Here is a 25,214-nt window from a genome sequence, read left to right on the forward strand (position 1 = left end):
GAGGCATGAGGTGGAAAACGAAACATGAACGTACTATTCGTGTTCCTTGCACATTATGAGCACCTGCTTCGATATATACTGCTACAATATCGATATATTCCTAGTCCGGTTGAGTGTGTCTCGATAGTCGCACAATATTTTCCATAGTCGCACAAATCGATATGAAGTGCATAAAGGAGCCGCCATGGTACCCAGAAGGGCGATTCCAGCCGCCTCCACATTGATCGAGAAGATCAAGACAACATAACTGAAGAGGAAGTTGCTTATGTCGTGCTTGGGGCATCTACTAGTAGGCCTTTTTTTTCGCAGCTGCCAGCACTTTCAAACTACTTGTCCTATTTGTCTTTTCCTTGTCGTCACTTCTCATACTGGGCTGTTTCCTCCTCGTATTCCTAAAGTTGAGACTTTCGCTCCTCAGCAGGCTCTCCGGTCCGGTTCCCCCTTCCCAAGAGTGCGGTCTTTTCTCGGTGCTGATCTTGTCTCCCGCAGCGGAGCAGTTTCCACTCCGCAAAAGAAGAGACTAGTCGGTTAGTCTAGACCGTGAGACTGCTCACTGGGTCGTTTTCAGGGTTGGCCCGTTTTCAGGGTCTTCTCCTATCGTAGCGGGGTTTTCTTTCCTAAGAACGCCGACAACAAGTTCACGTACTATAGAACACACACTTTCATATACTTATTCTCTCCGGTCACATTTCTGATCGCCTTTTTGACAGATGAACTGTCTCGCGTGTCACGGCACGCGACGCAACTTGCATGAACATGTAGGGCAAGTGACCATGGGCGCGATAAGGAAGTCTGCGAGATACGATAGAAACACAAAAGCCATGTGAAAGAGAGAGATCCCCTTGAATGCCCAACTGCAGCTGCTTGGTTGTGATTTGCTTGTCAACGCTCCTTAAGCCTAGCCCGGCCTAGCTGCAGGCGTGCGTGTGCCACTTTGTGTCTGCATCCGGGAACATGCAGCACCTGAGCCTGTCGTTTCCCGTCTCGTGCATCTCGACATCTGCCCCGTCGCGTGCTCCATTTGCCCATCCATCATCCGCCACTCTTTTTCACATTCTCTCCCACTCTTCTGTCTTCATCACGAGCCATGATGCAGATCAACGAACAGCACAAGAAAGACATTCAGATCCTTGCAGCTCTCTTGGTCCCGCGTAGAATACACACCACCATTCTCGTGTTAAAGTTCCCCTTAAAGTTATTTTCTTCTAGTGCTCCTCGTCGTCGCCATCGCCGTACGCTGGTCCACCACTATCGATAAACCCCTCGAGTCGCGCCCCTCCAGCGCTACATGGCGTCCCTCATAGTCGCACCGCGTGGCGTCCTTAGTGCGGTCCCATACTTGGGCTGTCGTACATCGTAAACCTGTCCTGCAGCGCTTCTGCCCCACCAACACTACCCACCAAAACACACCGCTTTCTGTTTCCGGCAGCTGGTCCCCCTTCCTTGCTCTTGTTACCCCCCAATGCGCCTGAACCATCAACAAAAATCACTTAAGACCCCTGTCCAATAGCGCCGAGAGTCCGCGATTGTGGACGATAAGATGCGGGGGCAGCGCTCTGTAGTGGAGCATCGTCGGCTGGCTCCAGGCGAGTTGCAAACCTGGTCCTTGGTCTGGCCTCGTCTGCTGGCTCATCGCTTGTCCCGGATGCTTGGTGTTGTGTCCCTTTTACAACAAAAGTGGTGGAGTCTTGGGATACGATTCACTGTGGATTGTCTTGTAGTTTCTGGAGCCGAAAATGCCTGCAGTAGCGACCGTTCAGACTTGCAAGGCCCCGCACCTGCACCTTTGTTGTCTATGATGCATTATCGGCCGTAATGAGAAGGTGCCCTTGCGCACGCCACGCCCAGTCTCTCGTGCTTTCCCTACTGCGACTCTGTTGTCGCTATCTCTTGCTTGACTAGGTCCTTCGTTCTTGCTTCAGTCTCTTTTATGTCGTGCCTTCCCATTTTCTTTCCCCCTATTGTGTTTTGGTTCCTTTTATTTCCTACCTCTCCTTCCCTTCTCCTGTTTCCTGGGTTGCTGGGCATCTTGTCTTTGACCTCAATCTATATTGCTACCTTGTTTTCCTGTTTTCGCCGTTGACCAGAACCTGGTCACCTTCCTTCTCGCTCAAAACTCGACCAGGATTCAAATCGCTTCCCCTCTCTATTCATCTCGCAATCCTCCTCTCCGTTCCTGTCTTCTTCTCTCACTTAATTCTACCGTCTCACAAGCAACGAGCTCAAATCACTGACGACGCTCTGCAATCGTTTCTTCCGCCGATCACTTGCGGGGCGATGTGCAGCGATTCTGTTCCGTTATCGCCTTGAACCGAGTGCGTCGTTTCACTATCGTTAATCGCGAATTACCGTTCAGATTACACAAGTCACTTGAACATCCAGTGACGATCTTTTTGACGACCTTCAAAAGCATCGACGACTTTGGCCAACCCCTCAAAGACCTCCGTATTGGACATCTCTCTTTTCGCATTTTCACCGCGATGGGGGCGTAGCACAGGCCGGCTACTTGTTCGCTACCGCCGGTGTTTTCTGGCAACCACTCCACCATCCCAAAACAACTCTCTAGGACCATTTATCCAGCTTCTATCGCTCCAACAAGACCGTCATCCAAGAAGCCCACCACCATCACTCTTAGTCCACCTACACCACCGTCATCCAACCATTCACAACACACACATAAGCCTGGTTGAACCCCACCGGCCTGGCCACCACATCGCACAACGCCACCCGCTGGAGCAGGTCCCAGATCCTTTGGCCAAACAGAAACAACCAATTCTGACAAAGGAAAAAAGAGGAAGGACAACAAAAGGGCGAAGCCGTGGTGACTTTTAAAAGTAGACCGCCCAACTCGCAGCGCTCGGTGTATTTGTGTTGGTGGACTCGCTACCATTTTGGTATTGAGGACGTGTGGTCAAGGCTTTCTTAAAGCCTCAGCTGTCTCAGCGCCTTCCGATTGTCCACATCTCCTTCTATCCAGTTATCTGACTTTTTATTGCTTCCACTTTTGTTTTTGTTTTCTTTGTCTTCTTGCCTGTTTCCCTTCATCCTCGTTTCTCTCACTTTTGCTCTACATACGCCATTCGTCACCATGGCCGATGTTACACCCCCGACCGCTATCGGCCTCGTTGCTGATGGCGACCTCAACCCGGATTTCCAGCAGCCCGAGACGATCATTGAGGAGCAACATCACAACCACTCGCAGCCAATTGCCGCACCCATGGAAGATGTTCCACCGAAAAGCCGGAATCGCCGGCGGCTGTTCCGTGGGCTCTCTCGCATGTCATCGTCATCCAGCCTCGCACAGACTGGCCGCGCTCGCTCAGCCAGTGCACCGTACGCATCTACCGGTGCCAGTCTATCTTGCATCGCTCTGTCGTCCACATCGTCTCCGTTTGCGCCGTCATCCAGCGTGAACAACTCTACTCTCGCCTTCCCTCCGCTTTCGTCAACTACTACGATCGGTTCTAATAATGGCGCTGTTTCGTCGACTCCCTCGCCTCCCTCCACAGCGACATTGCCCTTCCCTCCGTTTCCACATTCACAGAGCAGCAATGCTGTTCGCAAGGTGGATCTCAGTCTCGGGAACACCTCTGGCACCCCTGGCACGGTCCCTATGCCCCACGACATGGTCAGGGCTGCATCCTTGCCCTTGTTTTCCCCTCGGCCTAAGAAAACTTTATATCAGCTGTGGAACAGCCTACCGCGCGAAATCAAGTTGCACATTCTTCAACTCTTGCGGCCAAAGGAGATCATCCGTGTTTCTCGAGTGAACAAACAGTTCAACAAACTCTGCTTTGACGGACAGCTGTGGACCACCTTCGACGCCTCCGAATTCTACCAGGACATTCCGGTGGAGTGTCTTTCCAAGATCATCACGGCGGCTGGGCCGTTTGTGAAAGACCTGAACCTGCGCGGTTGCGTCCAGATCGACAAGTTCCAGGATGCCCTTCTCATGGCCAGCGCGTGCGCCAATCTTGTTAATGCCACCCTCGAAGGCTGTCTCATCGACTTTAAGAACCTGGACAACCTCTTGAAGAGAAACGACCGACTGGCCCATATCAATCTCACTGGCCTATCGAGTGTCAGAAATGACACCTGCACGACTCTCGCCCAATACTGCAACCAGATCGAGGTGCTCAATTTGTCATGGTGCAAGCACCTTCGGGCCTCTGGAATCCAGACCGTCCTCAAAGGCTGCCCGAAACTACGGGACCTTCGCGTTGGCGAGATCCTTGGATTTGACCAGATCAGCGTTGCCAAGACCTTTTTCGAGACCAACCGGCTTGAGCGACTGGTCATGAGCGGATGCACGGATCTCACGGACGAGGCACTGGGTGTCATGGTGCATGGCGTCGACCCCGAGATCGACTTGCTGACCGACCGCCCCATTGTGCCCCCGCGCCGCCTGCGCCATCTCGACCTCAGCCGCTGCCAGAGACTGACAGACCGTGGCGTTGCTGCTCTGGGCCATTGCGTTCCGGATCTGGAAGGCCTTTCGCTCGGCGCCTGCAGTGCGCTAACCGATGCGGCGCTGCAGCCGATATTCGAATCAACGACCAAGCTGGCCTACCTCGACCTTGAGGATCTCGTCGAGCTGACCAACCCTCTCTTTTCCACGTATCTCGCCAAGTCCAAGTGCGTCGACACTTTGACGCATATGTCCATTAGCTACTGCGAAGACATTGGCGATGCGGGCATGATCCCCGTTCTCCGCGCCTGCACAAAGCTCCGCAGCGTCGAGATGGACAACACGCGCATCTCGGACTTGACGCTAGCTGAGGCAGCGGGCATGGTGCGCACCCGTGCCGTCCGCACCCGTGTCAAAAAGCACCGTCCCAGCATTGGACTTAGCCTGACAGTATACGACTGCCCCAACGTCACCCGCACAGGTGTACGGGAGATTTTGTCGCGCAACGCCGAAGTTCTCTCGCCGCACAAGGCAGTGCAGAACGGCGTCACCATCACCAGCACACCATCAGAAACGGCCGGCGTACCCGTGTACACCTTCCCCACCGAGATCATTGCCCTCAAGTGCTTCTATGGCTGGCAGATGACGGTCGACGAGCACAACAAGCGCGTCCTCAAGGGCGACTTTGCCGCGGCCCACCGCTTGGAGCGCAAGTGGTCTGACTTTATCCAGGCCAACGAAGAAGCCGGCGTCGGCGGACGCGGCAGTCGTCGCCGCCGCCGTCGCGCTCGTGAGGCACAGCAGGCACACGTCGACGAAGAAACTGCTGGCGGCGGCGACGTTGAGGCCGGCACAGGGGCAGCGGGAATGGGCATCGGGCGCCGCCGCGCTCGGACGACTGCATGCGCTATCATGTAAAGCCGTCGCTTATTGACAGCCTCGGCGATGTTCTATTATATTGACTGACTATCTCCATGGTTGCAATTTTGTTCGCATTCGTTCATTACATAGTTATGGGGTTCTACAATTATGGGAATCATAGACAGGGATGGTCTTGGCGTCTTCTTGTTTCATTTACTTTGATTAAGGAATCATGGTATAGGAGCAACGGGGTTTGGGTTTGCATTTACTTTGGATCTACGTGTCTACATCATTCGCTGGTAGCTGGTGGCTTCTTGGTACGCGAATTGATACTGTATTTTGTCAATGTTTTTTCGTGACTATTTCGGACATTAACCATGCCATTCATAGTAGGACATTTATGGTATCAGGATTTCTTGGTTCTATATTCTATGACGTGCCGACATGATATGCGAAATATGGTCTAACGTTGAGGGGAATATATGGAAGCCCCCAAAAAATCTCGTCAGATATGCGTCTCACAGGTCTCCCGGCTTCGTCAACTTGACATTGCCGGGAAACCCAATAATCTCTCCAGACCCTGCACCACTGACCCCGGCATCACCGCCACCCTCGACGTCACTGTCCTCAAACTCTTCTAGGTCCGACGCGTTGCCCGTCCGGTAGTGGTACGCGTCTCGGCCGTACTCGTCGTCGGACGACACCTCGTCTTCCGGGTAGTCATGCGTATAGTAGTTCTCGGCGTTCTCGTCCTCGTCGTCTTCGCCGTCCTCGTCGCTGTCCTCCTCGACGCCGTAAAAGAACTCGAGGTCCGGCTCGTTGTCGAACACGAGCAGGCCCACTGTACCGGGGACGGCCGCCCCATTGGCGACAGCCTGCCGGGTGGCTTCGTGGCCGGGGACGCGCACGTACGTTTCCGTGACGTAGTCCTCCTCATCTGTCTCGCTGCCGTCGCTGCCGTCGTTGTCGTCGTTGTCACCGTCGCCCGCGTCCTCGACATCAAGAGTATCGTCGCTCATGTCGTCTAGGCGGCCGGCGGCGCCCGCACCCTGCCGCTCGGCGAGCCGCTGTCCTGGTGGTTTGGGCTTGTACTTGGCATAGGCCGCCCGCCGGCGCTCGTTGGCCAGCCGGGACATGTCCGAGTCGCCCGCTCTGCGCTCGGCCTCGCGCTGTTCCCTGGCCAGGGCGGCCGCGCGCTGGCTCTGCTGGGCGGCCAGATTGCGGCCGATGATCTCGAGCGTATAGTCGTTCATTTCGCGCGTGAGCTGGTCCATGTCGGTGTCCCACTGGCGGTTGCGCAGCGAAGGTGGGAGCGCGGGCGTGCCCGATGCACTCGACGTCGCCGTGGGCGTGGGCGTGAGCGTGAGCGTGTCGCCCGTCTCTGCCAAATCCCCCCCCGATGCTGGTGTCGCTGCGCCACTCGTGGATGCGCCACTGCCGCCCGCCGCCCGCCGACCTGGTCGCTTCGGCAGGGGCGCCATGGCTGCCACGGGCTTGGGCTCGTCGACAGACGGAAGAGCGGCACGGCCACCACCGCCGCCGCGTCCGCTCGCGCCAGCTTTCCTGTCTTGACTCCGTCGCAGCTGCTGCCTCCGCTGCCGCCTGCTTCGCTCGACAAAGACTGCCGCCGGGCTCGCATCGCCACCACTGGCACTGCTGTACCGCGACCGCTTGCGCACGCCTGCCACAGCAGACACGCCGAGCACCGCAGCGGCATTCGAGTGAGCAGCGAGTAGAGAGTCTCGCGACAGGTGGAAGCGACGCGGTTCGACGGTGCTTGCCGAGCTGGTGGCAGCCGGGGATGCCCCTGCCGGTGGTGCCGTGGCGTCTACCGCCTCCTTCTTGTCCTCTTTGCCTGCGGCTCGTGTCTTCTTCTTCTCGTCGCCCTTCTTGGAAGACTGGATCGTCGGGGGCCGTATGGGCGAGCGTCCAGACGCTTCGGCCTCGAGTTCGGCGGCGCGCTTCGCAGCCTGGGCGGCGGCGACGGCTTGGGGGTCGTGCCGGCGGTAGAAGAAGGCATCGCTGCGGTGGCGCTTGTTGGCCGCGTGTTCGATGCCTGCTGGTTGTTAGGTGCTGTGCGGGACAAACGGAGCCATGGATCAAAGGACCTACGCAAAAACGATGGCACGGGGCCTTCTTCGGTGCGCTTCCGCTTGACCTGGATGACTTGCGGCGGAAGAGACATGGTGCCGATGTGAAGCGGTTGTTGTGTGTGGAGGAGACGAAGAAGCGATCACTGCAGTGTAACTGCTGTGAGCGACGGCCGGGGAGTCGAGATGTTCAGCGAATGAAGCAGCCTCCTATAAACTCTCGTGAGAATAGTCGAGGTAAAAGGTCTTGCGCAGACGAAGCGTGGGCGCAAAAGGCGCAAAAGTGGACTTTGATAGTGCGCTGGTTGGTGACGGCAAGCTAACAGTTCAGCACCTCTCTTCAAATTTTGCCATGGCGACCAGCAACACAAGCAGACCCACATTACTGCATAATGACATAGCTAATAAGGGACAGCTTGACATCCTTGTGCGACGCAATTACGACTTTGCTATTATATCGTCAGTTTTGTTCGTTTTCTTTTCATTCTTTCTCGTTCCCTTCCAAAACTGTATTACCTATTTCATTAAAGTTTGTTAAGACGCAAACAACCCGTCGTTTACATAGCAATGTTTATGTAGAAATGCTATTACGAAAAGCCCCATCATTAAGTACACGACCGTGTTCGTCCGGCCTTCAACATTTGACGTCCGACCGATGCAATGAAACAAACGTACTAATAAAAGACGCAGCTCGTCGTATGTTCCACTGCCCGCCCGCTCATTCCGCTTGCCGTGACCGGAAGATGCTCGCGAGAAACCCGCCAAGCCAGTCGACAAAGACCAGCTTAATGAATGAGGCGAACCAGTTGGAGTTGCCCTTGACTTCGACGCCTTTCGGGTGATGCGATACCGGTGTGCCACTCTGCGCCTCATTGGTGGCAACAACGTCTCGGGTGCTGCTTTGAGCCCCTGCCGCCGGCGACGACGGCTCTTCACTTTCATCGATGTCAGGGAAGTCGCCAGGACAATTGTCTGTGCTAATGGGTGCACCTCTCACATTTATGGGGCTGGCCACGTCGCTTTCCTGTGCTTCGTGGACGACAATTGCCGGATTTGCAAGCTGAGCAACCTTGGTTTTGGGTGAGATGGCTTCCGAGGTGAGCAAGACGGCCTCGGGATTTGGCACATCAGATTTTGCCGCGGCCGTGGGTGACAGTAGGTCCGACTGGACCGGATCCGGGAGAAGGCTATGCTCTTGATCATCGGTGCCTGTCTCCTCCATAATGCACTGCAGCGAAGGTGAAGCCGCCGGAGACGGGTCTAAAACGAGGCTATCCCGACTCGAGTTGCGCTTGTGAGACTCTGGGCGCCGGTTGCCCACCGGACGATTTGGATTCGTTGTCGGCGAGATCGAGAAGCTATCACCAGCCAGGTCGATCGATCCCACCGAGGTCTTTCTTCCTGGCGTCACGACAGGCGAGGCAGGATACCCCTCGAACATAGTCGGGTCCTCGTCCAAGCCGGTTTCGAGGGTTCGAACACGGCTGAGAATGTCTTCGCGGTTCGAAGGGAACCTTTCGAGCGTCGGGTCCTCTGGGTCAAAGTTCTTGTCGTGGGCCGAGAAAGCGGGCGACGTGGGACTGTACTCGCTCTCCGCCGCCACGGCCGCAGGCAACTCGTAGCTGCCAGCGTACTCGTATGCAAACACTGGCGCGGCATCGAGGCCATCATCTTCTTCGCCCGGCCGCTCGTGCGGGAACTCGGGGCCGATATCCACGTCGAGGTACTGTTTGTGGTGGGTGGTCAGCATCTGTTCAGGTCTTGTGACCATTTATGCCTAGTATTCTCCTACATCGACAGATGAGTCGGGCACCTCATGTTCGGCAGCCTCTGACTCGGGTGTCCGCGCATCAATCTGCGCCGCTGTATCCGCGACCTCCATGGTCGTCTTCACAAAACTCGGTGTGCTGGCATCGGAGCGAGAAATGCCACCGGGCACCGGTATATGTAAATTGGACAGGCCGGCAGCGGTCGTTGGAAGAATGGGCGAGTCGGGAGGAGGGGTCGGTGGCTTCTGCACACTGGGATTGGGCTTGGCGCTGAACGTGGCAAAGTGCAATTGTTAGCAAATTGTGCAAAACCGACTGTCAGCCGTCATGAATTCCGCTCCTACTTTCACTCGTAACTGGACACGTACCTCTCATGGGCTTTCACCTTCAGCACGTTGTTGCGGTTGCCCATATCGTCGGTGACGGTGGGAATGCTCTCGTCGAGCACCCACCAGTCGCCCGAGCCGACGCGAAACTTGTACTGCACCTCTGTGCCTGGCTTTGCACGGAAGGACTTTGTAAAGATGTGCTCGCCGTCCGCTGCCGTCTTGTGCTCCATCTCCACGGGTGTCCATGGCGGCTTCGAAAAGGATCCGGCCAGCCACAGCGGGGGTTGAATGTCTTTCGACCTGTAGGTGATCTCAACTGGTACACCGTCTTTGACCATGGTGAATACCTGTGCCCGAGAAACGCTTGCACCTCGTCGAGTTGATGTGACGTGCAGATCGATGTAAAGCCGCGGTGAATGCTGAGATGTCGGGAAGCAAGGGATAAGCTGAGGCGGCTGGGCGCACTGCGGAGAAGGTAATAAAGAATAAAATAAGGTGACAGGAGAGACTGGAGGAAGCCGGGCCGTTGGGTTGAGACAAAAAGTAGGGGAATAGAAAATGCCACCCGTCGAAGCTGAGTGCAACAAGGTGAAGAATAATAAAAGGGAAGCGAAGATACGTCGGAATAAATCAGAGGAGAATCGTTCTATAGGGAGCCGCGATGGAAAGAGGCAAGTGCAAGTAAGGGCAAGAACAATGAGCACCTTTCTACGACTTCGCTGTTAGCTGGTGGTGTGAGGCCGTCTTGGCTCACTGGACGGCGCCTTCCACAAATGGGCCGCAGCCCTGTATCTCTACATTCGCATTGCTTCGGCCGCAGTTTCCCTTTGTGTTCATATTGTATGCCAGGGTTGATGGTCCTTTTTCTTTGGCTATTTCCCTTTGATGATAATTGCCATCGCGCGGAGCAAGAGCTACGAAAAAGCGGGCTGCACCTTCCCCAGGTATGTGTACACGGCATTCAACCAGTAAGCTGCAGGTGACGGACGTTGGGTTCAGCGTGGCAGGCCTGTTGTTAGTCGGGCAAGGGTTTTCAAAGGGACTCGTTCCCTGAATCTTCAGGATAGTACGAGGGCATGCTAAAATGACAAGAGACAGAAAGAGATCAAAGAGTTGAAGACCCATGTTGGTCCTTTGTTCGCTCTTTGATCGTTGAATGTTGTCGGTGGCTCCCTCGCTCTTTCCCCGCTTTGGTTCTGGGCTTTCATCTAACACGCAGTTTCGTACCCCAACGCACCTGCCACGAGCAGCTGCTGCTACGTCACTGACTTTTCATCGCAGAACTCAGGCTCCACCATGCACTATCGCCTTATCGACTGGCACTACGCTTGGGTGGCCCTTGCGTCTCCACATCGATTGTGAAGACGAGTCACGTGTGCAGGCGTCAAGTGGCTGCCATGTGCGTGTTTGGACGCGGTGCCACTTTAAAAGATTTTTAGGGGACAAAACCGCCAAGCAGGCAGAGCAGGCAAAACAGGCACAAGGGGCACAACAGGCAAGAAAATCTGCCATTGCCTGCCCACGACACACACACAACGGCCCATACAATGCTACGAGCCGCCCTGCGACCGATATGCCCTGTCTGCCGGACGGCGGGTGGTCCATCAAACCAATTGCGACTCTCACCAGTCCGGCCATGGCAAACTCAGCCGGTTCAGTTGCCGCAGATGCAGCTGCAGAGACGGGGCTTGGCTGCCCAACGGCGGAAAACACCGTCACGTATGGTCCTATCCGATAGAGTTGCGCGGCCGCCCCCGACGCGGCAAGCGCGGCGGAGAGAAGCTGGGCCGTTTACGGGCATGAACCGCACTGTGGCGAACATCCGCGAACGACCGGCGCAAGCCGCAACGACAACGACAGCATCGTCTTCTACGCCGACAACGTCACGGCACGCATCCCGGCGGCTGAAAGATGACAGGGACGGCGGACGGGGCGGTGGTAGCAGCAGCAGCAGCAGCAGCAGTAGAAGAAGCAGAGACGGTAGCAAGAAACCCTTCAAGGCGCTCCGCATGCAACAGTCCCTGGCGACGATCGGCTACGGCCAGCGGACGCAGATCAGGTCGCGCATGGCGGAGCTGGACCAGTTCGACCAGTTCAAGCTGCTGCCATCGCTGCAGACGGCGGTCCAGTCGGACGCACTCCGGGGCATGGTGGATGTGAAGCCGACGCCCATCCAGCGGCTCGCGATCCCGATGCTGCTGGGCCAGGTGGTGGACCGGCGGCCATCGCGGCAAGTGGCACCGGGCGGCGTCCGCGAGTTTTTGCTGGCCGCAGAGACGGGATCCGGCAAGACACTGGCGTACCTGCTGCCGGCCGTGGACGCGCTGAAGCGTGCAGAGGCAGAGGACGAGGAGATTATCGCGTACAAGAAGCGGCTGGCGGACGAGAAGGAGCGGCGCGCGGCGACAAACTACCGCGGCTCGACGGTCTTTGAGCCGCACCCGACGACAGCGCGGCCGCGCGTGGTTGTTCTCGTGCCGTCGGCCGAGCTTGTCGGGCAGGTGGGCGGCGTGGCCAAGGCGCTGTCGCACGAGGTCAAGTTCCGCACGGAGCTGCTGTCGGCCAACGTGTCGCCCAAGGCCATGGAGCGCAACCTGCACTCGCCGTCGGGCATCGACGTGGTGGTGGCGACGCCGCACCTGCTGGCGTCGATTGCCGAGGCCGAGCCCAACGTGCTGTCGCGTGTGAACCATTTGATCATTGACGAGGCGGACTCGCTGCTCGACCGCAGCTTCTCGCCGGCGACGACAGCCATCCTGGAGCGGGCACGCCCGTCGCTCCAGCAGCTCATCTTGTGCTCGGCCACGATCCCACGGCGTCTCGACACGTATCTGGCCAACCACTTCCCCCACATGCAGCGGATCACGACGCCCAACCTGCACGCGATCCCGCGGCGTGTCCAGCTGGGTGTGATTGACGTGACCAAAGAGCCGTACCGCAACAACAAGGACCTGGCGTGCGCGGACGCCATCTGGTCGATTGGCAAGGATGTGTCGGCGTCCTCCTCGGCCGACGACGACCGGCCGGATGGCGCCCGCGACGACGGCGAACCGGACGTCAAACGGATCATGGTGTTTGTCAATGAGCGCGAGAAGACGCAAGACGTGGCCGAGTTTCTGCGCGGCAAGGGCATCGACGCCGTGGCGCTGCACCGCGACGCGTCCGAGTCGCGGCACACGGACATGCTGGCGATGTTCACGGCGGCGGGGCCACTCAAGGCGGCCGCCCTGCATGCGGCACAGGCACCCGTCCCGTCCCCGGCGATGGGCGGCCGCTCGCTGGCCAACACCAAGGTGATTGTGGCGACGGACTTGGCCTCGCGCGGCATCGACACCCTGGGCGTGCGGCATGTGGTGCTCTACGACGTGCCGCACACGACGATTGACTTTATCCACCGCCTGGGCCGTGCCGGCCGCATGGGCCGGCGTGGTCGGGGCATTGTGCTGGTGGGCAAGGACGACCGGCGGGACATTGTGGCCGAGGTGCGCGAGAGCATGTACATGGGCCAAGCGCTTGTGTGAGCGAGATGCTTTTGCTTGAATGGCCATGCACATTGTGTCATATTTATCACCCTGGGCATAGACAAAATGGGACGAAGCGGGCATTTGTGCCTATGTATTTTGTACTATAATGTGTGTTCAGACATAGCTTGCATTGGCGAGTCTTCCAACCTTTTGAAAGGTCGACTCGAATCTGCAAATAATACCCCTCCACTCGTCTCAACCATTGCGGCGTTGTTCTTTGTTTCCATGCCAATTTCCGCAGCCCACGCTCCGGGTCGGGTATTGGCCTGGCTTTCTTGCACTACGTTTTTTTCACACTCGGGGTCCACCGCTTCGGTGCCGATGCGCAAATAGTTTTGTGTAAGTCGACCAACAAAACGTCAAAACCCGGACTTATCCTTTCTGTGAAGGCTCTAACCCCGTGGCGATCTCCACCTTCATTGCGCAACATGAGCGCGCGAAGAGGGGCAAAAGCTCATTTTTTACTTTGCTCGCCTGGCATGGCAAAACGGCAAGTCCATTTGCTTGGTCTGAGTGGAGATTTCGTTCAGTCGACCTGTGCGATTTGGCCGGACTGCGACGCTGTGGTGTAATACTTTGCCGTGACGTGACCGCCGGTGCATCGAGCGGCCAGTTTTGCGCGGTCCGTTTTGTTTGCGGACGCTCTGGCCGCTCCCCTGTCTTGCTGTATTTGCCGGCGATACACAGGCGGCCTGTATCTGAGCCCCTGTTCTTTTGTAGACGCGCAAAATCAATTGCGAAATAAAATCGACATGTTCGCTGGCCCTTAAATACAGGCGCCTCGTCCCGCCGTCGATTCACCACCTCTCGTTCTTTTCCCATTGCACCATTGGCCACCTCGCTCGTCCGTTCTCGGCATAAACATCCAGTCAAGCCCTCTCCAGAGTCTGCCCATCTCTTCTTCCACCAACGGTTTGCCTCTTCCACCAACCCCCGCATCCTTCGCCATGGCCAGCCACGCTTGCGCTCAGCGTCCCCCCATCACCGTCGACTACACTCCCCAGGGCCGCCATGAGACCCTCGGCGGTCTGAAGACGTGTACGTATCGCTCGTCGGCAAGAATGATTGTTCTTGTTCCGGACAGCTTCTTGTAGGATCTAGCTAATCGCATCTCCGCCTCAACTTGTAGACATTGTCGGCCCCGACGACGCAACAAAGGCCATCGTCGTCGTCTACGACATCTTTGGCGTCTGGCCGCAGACGGTCCAGGGCGTCGACCTCCTGTCGTCCATCACCGGCGCCCTGGTCCTCCTCCCCGACTTCTTCGAGGGCGACGGCGCCAAGCCCGAGTGGATGCCCGCCAACACCCCCGAAAAGCAAAAGGCGCTCGGTGACTTCTTTGCCAACAAGGCCGACTTCGGCAACGCCGTCAAGGCCGTCCTCAACGTGCGCAAGGATCTCGCCACCCGCTACCCGGCCGTCGACGACCATGTTGGCATTTTCGGTCTCTGCTGGGGCGGCAAGGTTGGTGTGTTGGCCACGGGCGCCGACAACACGGGCGCCGGCCGGCGCTTCACCGTCAGCGGCACGGCTCACCCTGGGTACGTTACTGTCCTCCTGCTGCACTCGCTTTCTGTTGTTTTCCCTCGCGTCGCTCGCTTTCTTTTGTTGCCCTCTCGCCGCGCTCGCTCTTTTGTCCTCACTCGCGTCGCTCGTTCGCTGTTGGCCGTTCTTCTCTTGCTGACTGTTTGACAGCCGCCTCGACGCCAAAGACGCCGAGCCCCTTACCGCTCCTCACATCCTCCTCGCCTCCAAAGACGAAGACGCAGCTGTCGTTGCCGAATACAAGAAGATCCTCGCCCAGCCCGGCAAGGTGGGCGAAGTCGACACCTACCCCAACATGTTCCACGGCTGGATGGGCGCCCGCGCAAAGCTCGACGACGCCGAGAACGCTAAGGAGTATGTCCGCGGCTACGAGCAGACCGCCGCTTTTTTCAACGCGCACCTGTAAGCCAGTGCGTGTACCGTTTAGTTTGTCGTTGCTTGTTCTGTTATTCACAAAAGGTTGTACGACGTAGTTGGTGACAGTAGCATGCGATAAACAAAAGAAATTAACAGCGGAAACCCGAATGACATTAAAATATGAATTGGTCAGCAAAACACGAGTGAGGTCCGTCGCAATGAAAAAGTACCGCCCTGTTTGATTGGGAACAATGCGTAGACAGTCAGATGTACTACAGCCCCCAAATCCTACGAAAAAGAGCTCTTATCGATAAGCCGCCAGGCACGTAGTCAAGTCAGCGCTAAAAGCTGCTTTTGTTCCCTGCTCAGATCTAGACCACCACTCCGACGACCATAACGCATAACGCTGTCGCCGCCTCGTACCCAACCGTTTCGACGACATTCCTTTCCTTTCCCTCGCGTCCTTTTCTTCCCGCCTCGCCCATCATGAGCCAGCCGACGAAGATCGGCCTCAACCTGTCCAAGAAACCTGGAGCCGCAAAACCGGGCGCAACAGCAAAACGACCCGCAATCTTTGGCGGCGGCGGCGACGATGACGGCGATTCCGACGACGGCGATGGCGGCGGCGTGTTTGGGCGCAAGAAGAGCGGCAGCAACAAAGGCAACACGAAACCTGACGGCGGACCTGTTGCCGTAGCGATCACCGAGCTGGGCGACGACTTTCTATCCGGCACGGCGCCACAAGACACAGACGATGGCGACGATGCGAAAAAGAAACTGGCACACCGAAAAGGCCAGCCGCCGCCATCACAGCCGCCACCGAGCAAGTACAAAAAGGCCACCGTCGACGGTGACGGCGACACGACAAGCTCCCCCTTTGGCAGCGACCTGGCGAGCGCGCTGACCGCGCGAAAACACCGCGAAGCCGCCGAGGCGCTCGACCCGTCCATATACGATTACGATGCGACGTACGATGCATTTAAGGCGGGCACAAGCAAGAACAAGGCTGGGGGACATGCGGACGATGGCGAGACGCCGCGCAAACCACAGTACATGAGCAACATTCGCAAAATGGCCGAGGTCCGCGAGCGCGACCGCCGCGTCGCCGAGGACAAGAAGATGCAGCGCGAGCGGGCGGCCGAGGGCGACGCCTTTGACGACAAGGAGACGTTTGTTACGGAGGCATACAAGCAGCAGCAGGAGGAGAGCAAGCGACTCGAAGAGGCGGAACGGAAACGCGAAGAGGCCGAGGCGGCCAAGGCGGCGGAGACGGGCGGCATGACGGGGTTCTACAAAAAGCTCCTACAACGGGACGAGGAGCGACAGGCGGCCATCCAGGAGTCCCTGCGCGCTGCGACCGCAGCACGGAAGAGCAGGGACAGCGGTGGTGCAAGCGAGGTTGGGGATGAAGATGAGGCCGAGGAGGACGACTCGTCGACTGCACGCGCGCGCGCCATCAATGCGCATGGCGGGCATGTTGCCGTCAACGACGAGGGCGAGGTCGTCGACAAGCGGCAGCTGCTGCAGGGCGGCCTCAACATCAGCGCGCGGAAACGCTCCGACATGGAACGCCAGAAGGAACGAGACGCGCGCAACCGCGAACGCGACCGCGAACGCGACCGAAACCGCGATGGCGACACATACGGCAGCCGCAACGGCGACGGCGTCTTTGCCGGCAGCAAACAGGCCATGCGCGACCGGCAATCGCGCATGCTGGCCGCGCAGTACGAGCAGGCGCTCAAGCGCTCGCGCGACGCGGAGGACGAGCAGACGAAAGCCGCGCAAGACGCGGCCAAGTCGCGCAAGACGACGGCCGACATCTCCAGTGCCAAAGAGCGCTACCTGGCGAGAAAGCGCGCCGAGGCCGAGGCCAAAAACGCTGGCGGGGAGCCGTGAGGACAAAGCACGCTGGGGCTTCTGTGTTCTGTCTCTTCTCGGCGCTGGTCATTATTCATTGGCGTTTTTAACTTGTGTTCATATGTATGTTTGTATGTTTGATGAATATATGCCGTCCCAACAACGGGGCTTTTCTTGGATCACCCGCTGCTGGCAATTAAAAAGTAGCGAGGTTCTCTCGTCAGCGAAGCTTCATTTCCTCCCCCTATCCATGATACCGTCCTCCGTTTTTGACATGTTGGTACAATGTGCCTGCGCGGCTTCCAGATGCATAACGTCGTTTCGCTTTTATACACTTGCGGTATTCCTTACGAGGGCAGCGACCCCCCTTTTCGTCTCGTCGCTGGTCGCTTCCGTGCACGTCCCTTAGTTGTTGTTGCCCATCTCCTGTTGTAACCGGCGGATGTACGCGGCGTTGACATTGTTCCAGGCCGCAATGTACTTTTCCATGCACTGGCTGACGCACTTTTGCTCGCCGGAGCTGAGCGACGAGCCGGGCTTGGGTACGCAGCTGTCGAAGCAGTGCTGGTTCATGTTCTGTCCAAGTCAGTCTTTGTGTCTACTATGGCTGTCCACCGCGCACCATCCACCCACCTCCATCAATGTCCGCGCATTGGCGCTGTTGGCCTCCTGCAGAATCTGCTGCATGATGGACTTTTTCACCGTCTCGTTATCCATATTGTCGGTGCTAGGAGAGGCCGGGGAGAAGGGAAGCGGGAGAATTGAAGGGGTGATCGGTGAACGTGGAGAGCTTGTGTTTTGTTTAGCCGAAGTTGCGCGTGTGGTCGTCGAGAGGTCGTCGCAAAGTCCGGCAGTATCGTATACAACGGGAGCCATCAAAGAAAAGCCCGTGAGAATTTGAGAATTTGCTGGACTGGAACCTCTGGAAAAAATGGGGCCGCAGCCCTGTTCCTTATCTTATCGGCTCGACATCTGCGCCGCCTGACGAAGCTTGCCTAACTTGGCTTTACGGGGTAAAGGTGCCCTGTAAAGGACTAGCCGCGCCACGAGCACAGACCCCTGAAGGGCCGTGTGGGTTTTAGAGTTTACCGCAGTCCAGCCTACCAGCAGCTCCCCAAGGTTACGCCAAAACACCCAAAAAAAGCTACCCAAACGAAGAGGCCAGCTTACCATCTCCACCGCCACAGCATGACACGCATGCTCACACACTCCCTCCTTCCTCCTCCTAACTACTCCTTGCTCTTGCTTAGCATGTGTGCAGTGCAAACACCATTTCCGAACGACTGCATTTTTTCTTTCTTTTATTACCAGCCTCCCTTCCTGTCGACTTTCAATTGAGACAAATCCGGCGCGTGACCTTCGTTTGTTTTCTACGACTCAAGCCTCTCTGTCCTTGATTGATCGGCCATTCAGCGTACCTCTGCCAACGCGACCACCTCCTCGTCTCCCTCCCTGGGCCCGCCCTCGACGCCTTTTCGATTGACGACACTCCCGCTTCAGTCGACACGCGCGCAACACGTTTTCGACGGCTTCTCCTTGACCATTCTCGCCTTTTCGACAACAGCCAGGCCTTGTTTCGCTGCCGAATTAGCATACATACGTTCTCTGCTGCCACAGAGGCATCGCGGGCACGATGCGCATCTCCAACCTGCTGTCGTGGGGTCTCGCCGCCGTGGTCGCGTGGGCGGCCGACGTGGACGATGATATCAAGAGCATCAGTGTATGTTGCTCCTGATCGTACCCCGAGACAGCGCTGGCTTTCTTCTTTCCTTGTGCGCGCGCACATGCTAACCCGTTTTCTTTGTCTCGTAGCTTCGGACACATTCCCTCAGCCAGGTACGCACAAGCTCGAAAGCAAATTGATAGAGAAGACATGCACGGCGACAGACGAAAGGGAGCTTGCTGCGGGAGGAAGAGAGCTCGGACAGCACAGACAGCTAACATGCCCACGTGAACGTCTAGCCGTATCTCGATTCAGACATGCAGAGCCGGTGGTACGACTTTGGCGGCGACACCGTGATCCGGACAGACCAGTACATCCGCTTAACGGCAGACCGCCCGTCCCAGATGGGCTGGATCTTCTCGCGCGTGCCGCTGACCGCGACCAACTGGCAGATCGAGGTCGAGTTCAAGGTCCACGGTAGCAACACCTTGTTTGGCGACGGCTTCGCCATGTGGCTGACCAAGGAGCGGGGCCAGCCGGGCCCCGTCTTTGGCAGCGTCGACAAGTTCGAGGGTCTGGGCATCTTCTTCGACACCTACAAGAACAACCGCCCCGGCGTCGTCTTCCCCTTTGTTATGGCCATGGTCGGCGACGGCAAGACCCCTTACGACAAGGACGCTGACGGCAAGGCCAACGAGCTGGCCGGCTGCTCGGCGCGCGGCATCCGCGGCGCCAACATCCCCACCCTGTTCCGCCTCACCTACTTCCAGGACAAGTCGCTCAAGCTCGAGCTGCAGTACAAGAACGAGGGCGAGTGGACCCTGTGCTTTGAGACCGGCGATCCCCCGACCCTGCCGCCGGCGACCTACCTCGGCTTCTCGGCGGAGACGGGTGAGCTCAGCGACAACCACGACCTTATCTCGGTGGCCGTCAGCAGCCTGTACGGCCCGTCTTCGGGCGAGAAGGCGACACCCGGCAACAAAGGTGGCTCCAGCGGCCACCGTCTAGGCAGCTCGAGCAGGGCCAAGAAGAGCGGCGGCTGGCTGTGGTTCTTCACCAAGATTATCCTTGTCGTCCTCGCTGTTGGCGGCGGCTATGTTGGCTACACCGCATGGCGGACGAACAAGCGGTCGCACAGATTCTAAGACAGGATCGGGATCCACACAGAATCAGTTTCCAGAGAGGGAGGAGAGTCTGTGAGAGGCAGTGCGAGAGACAGAAGGAGGGCGAAGGCTGTGGCTGGGGGACGAAGCAATGCATGCGTTATGACACAGAACCGACCTGAAGGATGCGGCACTCAAAAAGCACTACACGAAACACTTACCATCACAACAACCTCGACCCAACAAACAGCTATCCCCCCAAAACGCACAAGACGCCCAAAACGCCCAAACGCATAAAAGCACAAAAAAGGGCATGCCATGCCCAGCCGCACACCAGAAGGGCCTTCGTTGAGTTCGTAACCAGCACATACATATATACATTCTGCAATTATATTTTCTTTGTCGTTGATTCATCCGTTGTATCTCTGATCGCATTGTACGTCTACCCCGTCCATCCGATCTACGGGGATAGCACGTGGCTCCCACCGCTACCCAGTGTGGTTTTTTTGATCTGAATATGTGCCACATGCTTATTGGTGCTGCTTTGTGCGACGTGCAATGTCAAGCTCCATATTCTGCAGTAGCGGTGTTGATATAGCTCAAAATAAGCTATCGGCGTTTTACCATTTGGACAAGAGTTTAAAGGCGATATATCTTCTCCGTCATCCAGCAACCCCAGAAATGAAAGAGTCAAAGAGGCATGGAAGCGCTTGGGCATCCTCTCGTCGAGGCCGTTTGATTGACCTACCTCTCGTCGTTCATCATTCCTCTCTTACTTCGTCCTGCAGCTCGTACATCCAGCGCCGCAATGCATATTACGCTTCGCAAGCTATCACTGCATGATCAGCAAAGACGAGTTTTTTATTTTCGAGTACCTCCATTCGTCGCAAGCACAGTGGCCTCTCCAACTTCCACTGCGCCTTCTCCGGTAATTGAAAAGACGCATGCAGCCATTGCCAGGCCGTCCAACCTCACTTGGTTGGGGCCTTGTTCGCTCTTCCCCCACTACCCCTCCCTTGCCTTATTTTGCCTTACTTTTGCCTTACAACCGGGTTCTTGTTGCTCCTTCCCCGTCTTTCTCGAGTGCTCTTCAACGTCGCATCTATCCTGTGCTTCGAATGATTGGCCCGGTCGCTCTTGCCTTTGAGCTCGCCCCCGGCTCCTTCTCTGTCCGGCGAAGTGCCGCTTTTGTTTTGTCGCTGTTGCCCATTTTCCGCGTTCGTAGCCGTATGTAGCCAGCTCTTGTTCCGCTCTTTCCTCGAAGACCAAGGGTTGTCCTGTAGATGCAGGCCATTGGCGCTAAGCAGAGAAGGAACAACCAACAAGGCCAAACTCGGCGTTGTTGCACTCCGTAGCACCTGCCGCTCGCATTTCTGCTCGCACACTTTATGCGCACGCCCATCGCATCCCCTCCTTGATTATCGTCAAATCAGCCCATCTCGCCAGCGACACTCCGCACCATTGTCGCCTTGTTTCCGTTCTCCCGTCCAGCTTAGCACTTCACAGCTAGCCTGTGTTGTGCTGTCCTCGAAGCACATCGACGCGTATTCCTCCTCGATGGACAGACCGATCCCTGACTGCGTATAGACCGGTCGTCGACAAAACACAATTGAACGTTTTGTGCGCCTTTTTGTTTCTCTTCGAGGCAGCCTAACTGTGTTATTCTGTCTCTTTTGTCCTTTGATCCTCCTCTGTCTTTGTTGTCTTTCTCCCTGTCCACATTCTCTCTGTCTCCCCCACTCCTCTTCCTCCACCCCGCTACCGACGCTTGCTGCCAGGAAAAGACGCCAGAGCCAGCCGCAGCTTGCAGCAAGCAAATACGCCATCCATCGCACCGTTTCCCCTTCGAGTCCCTTCTCGTCAGCTGGGGGTTATGGCGCTCATAATCTAGCCTCACCTCTGCGTTGTCTGGTATGGTTCGAGTTCGACTTGTGCATGTCTCTCCTCGGTAATTTTGACGCTTGCCTGCTCACGTCCTGGACCAAAACCGATCCTCGATCGACCTAGCACTTGTGACTGGCCGCCGTTGCCTCGTTTATGTCGCTCCACCTGGCAGCGCCTTTCCCTGTTGGACTTGGGGTTGTGTTTCTGATGCGGCTGCAAAAAGCTGACCTATTCTCGAGTAGAAAGTACTTGTCCTGGTTGGCAGCTTCGCGCCAGAAATAGCGACAGCAACAAAAAGGAACAAATTCGCCCGACCACGGTGCCCTGTATTGTCATCTCGTCATACTCTTTCTATTTCACCTTCTCTGTCTACCTACTACCTAAGATTTTTTTACATCGTCGCTCCCAATTCTCTCGCCATATTTTGTGTCCCAATTGCTGCTGTTTCCGAGGTAGGTTCGCCTCGCCCCTAGAGTGAAAGCCGCATCTCTCATACTAAGCAACCGTTCCGCCATCACAGTCGTGCCTTGCCCCTCACCACAGCTCTTTTCCAGTCCAAAGGATTCGACAGCCCCACGACTTGCCTGGCAAAAACACTGTAAGCAAGCACTGGGGAAGGTGGAAACACTGCAACTCCGTCCCTTTCCTAGCCAGTCGCCATTCTCAGACCGTTTGTTTTGGTCAACTTTGGCATTAACCGTCAAGACAGCTCGCCCTTTTTGGCCTCGCAATTCGGTCATCTTACGTAGCTCAATCGAAGCTACTGCTCTTTGCCTCTGCGACTTAATACGTGCCAACGTTTGGCCCGGAGTAAATTGGTTTACTTACGTCCTAGCTTTCCACCCCACCAAAGCCGGCGATTATCCCAGCATCTCGCTTTTGGACGGTATCTTCCTTCTTTCTCTCCTCCCCTCAATCCCATTGTTCGGCCCCATTGAGCCTGCGTCGCTCATCGATTCGTTTTATCTTTGCCTTCCGACAGGCAATTCGACACACTTTTGCGCACAGGTGCATATCCGCATGTTCAGCCTCTCAAAGTACGTGGCCCGCTTAGCAAGAGTTGAGAGACGAGAGAAAGAGAGTGAGACATCGAAGAGGGGGGACCTTCAAAAGCTACGAAAGAAGCTCCCTACTGTGACCGGAACCCGAGGCACGAATCCAGTCTAGTCTTTGCAGTTCGCTGACTTGACAGATCGACGATTGTGTCTGCATCGTTTCTCCACTGTCACAAACTGCCGCATCCTGCCATTATCACATATTCGTCCTCCAGCTTCCTTGCCTCAATCTCTTTTTTCGGTTCCTGACTTGGCTGCTTTTCTCTCTCGTCGCTTCCAATCCAGTTGCGTTTGGAGCACCTCACTCGGACGAACTTGAACGACCCAGTACCTCCACGGAGTACACATACAACAAGAAGCGCAGTTTGGAAAGAACACGACTGCTAAAACTCTCAGCCAAACCAACGTCGGTCGCACTCCAACCATCCAAGCTTGCTTTCTCACAAAAGCAGACTAATTAACGACCGCATTGCCGTATTTGTGCAAAGTCTGCAATTGTCGTCGAGACGCCTACTCGTCCAATCCAAGCTTTGCGACACGAGCTCGACCCTTGCCTCTACCCCAGCTTTCAAGCTATCTTTCTTCATGCCGAGCTTAGGGTTCCTCAAGAAAAAGCGCACCAGAGACGCCAATCCAGACTCAACATCAGGAAGTCAACCGACAAGCCCAGTTACGCCAACTGCAACAAAGACATTCGAGCAAGCTTTTCAACAGCCCTCCAATTCCATCGCGTCGGTCGCCTCCGCAGCCTCAACAACAACACAACCCATTGCGGCCGCCACCGCTGGATCACAATCTAGTCAGCAGGGACTGCATCCGGAGAGCGCACCGGCCTCCGTCTCAACAGCCAAGGGCCCCGCACCAGCTCCGGCTCTAGTGCCGGCTCCCGCTGCACCAACGATGGACTCGACACAGCAGCACCAAGCCCAAAACCTGGTGCCTGTGAACCTACCGATGTCAACACCGTCGCCTGGTACCGAGGTCCCAAATTTGCCGTCCATCTCAAACCTGATCAACCCTTCCCACAATGGTCAGACAGCTCAGCAGACCTACCAGCAAGGTCCAACAAACCCGCCATCCTATTCTACGGTCCCGACGACCACAGCCGATTCCCAGACGCCGGCGACCCAGGTCCCACAGAAGTTGCCTCAGGCCCAGCAACAGCAGCAGCAAGCTCAACAAGCGGCGTTCCATCCTCACCCTGGACAGCCAGTCAACCTTCAGCAGCATGCAGTCGATCTGCCTCGGGTGACCAAGGGCAAATACTCCCTGGCCGACTTTAACATCTTACGCACACTCGGTACCGGTAGTTTCGGTCGTGTCCACTTGGTCCAGTCGAGGCACAACCAGCGGTTCTATGCTGTCAAGGTCCTGAAGAAGGCCCAGGTCGTCCGCATGAAGCAGGTGGAGCACACAAACGACGAAAGACGCATGCTTGCCCAGGTCAAGAATCCTTTCCTGATCACACTCTGGGGCACGTTCCAGGATGCGAGAAGTTTGTACATGGTCATGGACTTTGTCGAAGGCGGTGAGCTATTCTCACTACTACGGAAATCAGCTGTAAGTCTCCGCGGGCATGCTGCTTGGAGGTGGTACGAAAGGCGAGCAGATTAATAGGTTACTAACGACGTCGTCTTCGCGGGTCAACAGCGCTTCCCGAACCCTGTTGCCAAGTTCTACGCAGCAGAAGTCACACTAGCATTGGAGTACCTCCATTCGCGCAACATCATTTACCGTGACTTGAAGCCAGAAAACCTGCTTCTCGACCACCACGGCCATCTCAAAATAACCGACTTCGGCTTCGCTAAGCGCGTTCCGGACAAGACGTGGACACTTTGCGGCACGCCAGATTACCTCGCCCCAGAAGTCGTGTCCAACAAGGGCTACAACAAATCAGTTGATTGGTGAGTGGTGTTTTCTCATTTGTTTTGCTTGGCTTGCTTGACAACCGCGAAATATCGCAAAATATGGAGAGCCACGAGTAAATTTTAACAGCGTAATAGGTGGTCATTGGGTATCCTCATTTATGAAATGCTCTGCGGATACACACCATTCTGGGATAGCGGCAGCCCGATGAAGATTTACGAAAACATTCTCAAGGGCAAGGTGAAGTACCCGGCGTACGTGCACCCCGATGCCCAGGATCTTCTCGAGCGCTTGATCACGCCTGATCTGACCAAGCGGCTGGGCAACCTGTACGGAGGTCCGGAGGATGTCAAGAAGCACCCTTGGTTTGCCGAAGTCACCTGGGACCGCCTGGCCCGAAAAGATATCGATGCCCCGTACACGCCGCCAGTCAAGGTCGGTGCCGGCGATGCCAGCCAATTCGATCGCTACCCTGAGGAGACCGAACGCTACGGCCAAGCCGGAAACGACGAGTAAGCCCCGCCAACCAACGCAGATTTGTTCCCAATTTCTCTCAACTGTCTAGCATATTCTAACTTACAATCCAGATACGGCCACCTTTTTGAAGACTTCTAAATGCAGTTTCGCACATTCAAGATAACAGGCGTTTGGATATAAAGACGACATCGCCTAAGCGACACCGTAACGAACCGTCCAGCATCATTTCATTCATTCTGGCACTGCGATCTCATACGATTTGCTTTTGGTCACAACTGTTTTATTTTTCCTTGGATAGGTTTTTGTCTCGGATAGGGATTCACTTCGGGATCAAACACGGGAGTGTGAAGGGAAGGGTTTTGGAACAAGGGCGGTACCTTTTCTATTGTGTTCTTTACATTGCGATATTATATTGGTATATTTTTC

The 25,214-nt window shown here is 56.3% G+C and overlaps 8 protein-coding genes across 8 annotated transcripts; 5 read left to right on the top strand and 3 right to left on the bottom strand.

The window, feature by feature from the left end:
• Positions 1–3,088: 3,088 nt before the first annotated feature.
• SPSK_02283 (F-box and leucine-rich repeat protein 2/20) lies at positions 3,089–5,326 on the top strand (the record flags this gene model as incomplete). Its single annotated transcript, XM_016729155.1, has 1 exon — positions 3,089–5,326. One exon carries the CDS (start codon positions 3,089–3,091, stop codon positions 5,324–5,326), a length of 2,238 nt encoding a protein of 745 aa, XP_016589115.1.
• Positions 5,327–5,787: 461 nt separating this feature from the next.
• On the bottom strand, positions 5,788–7,454 carry SPSK_02417 (uncharacterized protein; the record flags this gene model as incomplete). Its single annotated transcript, XM_016729289.1, has 2 exons — positions 5,788–7,325; positions 7,382–7,454. 2 exons carry the CDS (start codon positions 7,452–7,454, stop codon positions 5,788–5,790), a joined length of 1,611 nt encoding a protein of 536 aa, XP_016589116.1.
• A 623-nt stretch (positions 7,455–8,077) lies between these two features.
• Positions 8,078–9,795, bottom strand: SPSK_02406 (uncharacterized protein; the record flags this gene model as incomplete). The annotated part of the gene is made up of 3 exons (XM_016729278.1): positions 8,078–9,085; positions 9,152–9,398; positions 9,497–9,795. The coding sequence occupies 3 exons, from the start codon at positions 9,793–9,795 to the stop codon at positions 8,078–8,080; spliced, it is 1,554 nt and encodes a 517-aa protein (XP_016589117.1).
• A 1,209-nt stretch (positions 9,796–11,004) lies between these two features.
• On the top strand, positions 11,005–14,932 carry SPSK_02163 (ATP-dependent RNA helicase; the record flags this gene model as incomplete). Its single annotated transcript, XM_016729040.1, has 6 exons — positions 11,005–12,974; positions 13,223–13,320; positions 13,371–13,603; positions 13,758–14,019; positions 14,111–14,522; positions 14,677–14,932. 6 exons carry the CDS (start codon positions 11,005–11,007, stop codon positions 14,930–14,932), a joined length of 3,231 nt encoding a protein of 1,076 aa, XP_016589118.1.
• A 437-nt stretch (positions 14,933–15,369) lies between these two features.
• On the top strand, positions 15,370–16,779 carry SPSK_02498 (coiled-coil domain-containing protein; the record flags this gene model as incomplete). The annotated part of the gene is made up of 1 exon (XM_016729367.1): positions 15,370–16,779. The coding sequence occupies one exon, from the start codon at positions 15,370–15,372 to the stop codon at positions 16,777–16,779; it is 1,410 nt and encodes a 469-aa protein (XP_016589119.1).
• A 366-nt stretch (positions 16,780–17,145) lies between these two features.
• On the bottom strand, positions 17,146–17,457 carry SPSK_02859 (mitochondrial intermembrane space translocase subunit Tim13; the record flags this gene model as incomplete). Its single annotated transcript, XM_016729721.1, has 2 exons — positions 17,146–17,316; positions 17,374–17,457. 2 exons carry the CDS (start codon positions 17,455–17,457, stop codon positions 17,146–17,148), a joined length of 255 nt encoding a protein of 84 aa, XP_016589120.1.
• Positions 17,458–18,373: 916 nt separating this feature from the next.
• On the top strand, positions 18,374–19,548 carry SPSK_02579 (lectin, mannose-binding protein 2; the record flags this gene model as incomplete). The annotated part of the gene is made up of 3 exons (XM_016729447.1): positions 18,374–18,460; positions 18,553–18,576; positions 18,703–19,548. 3 exons carry the CDS (start codon positions 18,374–18,376, stop codon positions 19,546–19,548), a joined length of 957 nt encoding a protein of 318 aa, XP_016589121.1.
• Positions 19,549–23,030: 3,482 nt separating this feature from the next.
• Positions 23,031–24,827, top strand: SPSK_02377 (protein kinase A; the record flags this gene model as incomplete). Its single annotated transcript, XM_016729249.1, has 3 exons — positions 23,031–24,005; positions 24,063–24,349; positions 24,449–24,827. The coding sequence occupies 3 exons, from the start codon at positions 23,031–23,033 to the stop codon at positions 24,825–24,827; spliced, it is 1,641 nt and encodes a 546-aa protein (XP_016589122.1).
• Between the last annotated feature and the right edge of the window lie 387 nt (positions 24,828–25,214).

The sequence above is a fragment of the Sporothrix schenckii genome (genome assembly GCF_000961545.1).
Source record: "Sporothrix schenckii 1099-18 chromosome Unknown Cont43, whole genome shotgun sequence".
Lineage (NCBI taxonomy): Eukaryota > Fungi > Ascomycota > Sordariomycetes > Ophiostomatales > Ophiostomataceae > Sporothrix > Sporothrix schenckii.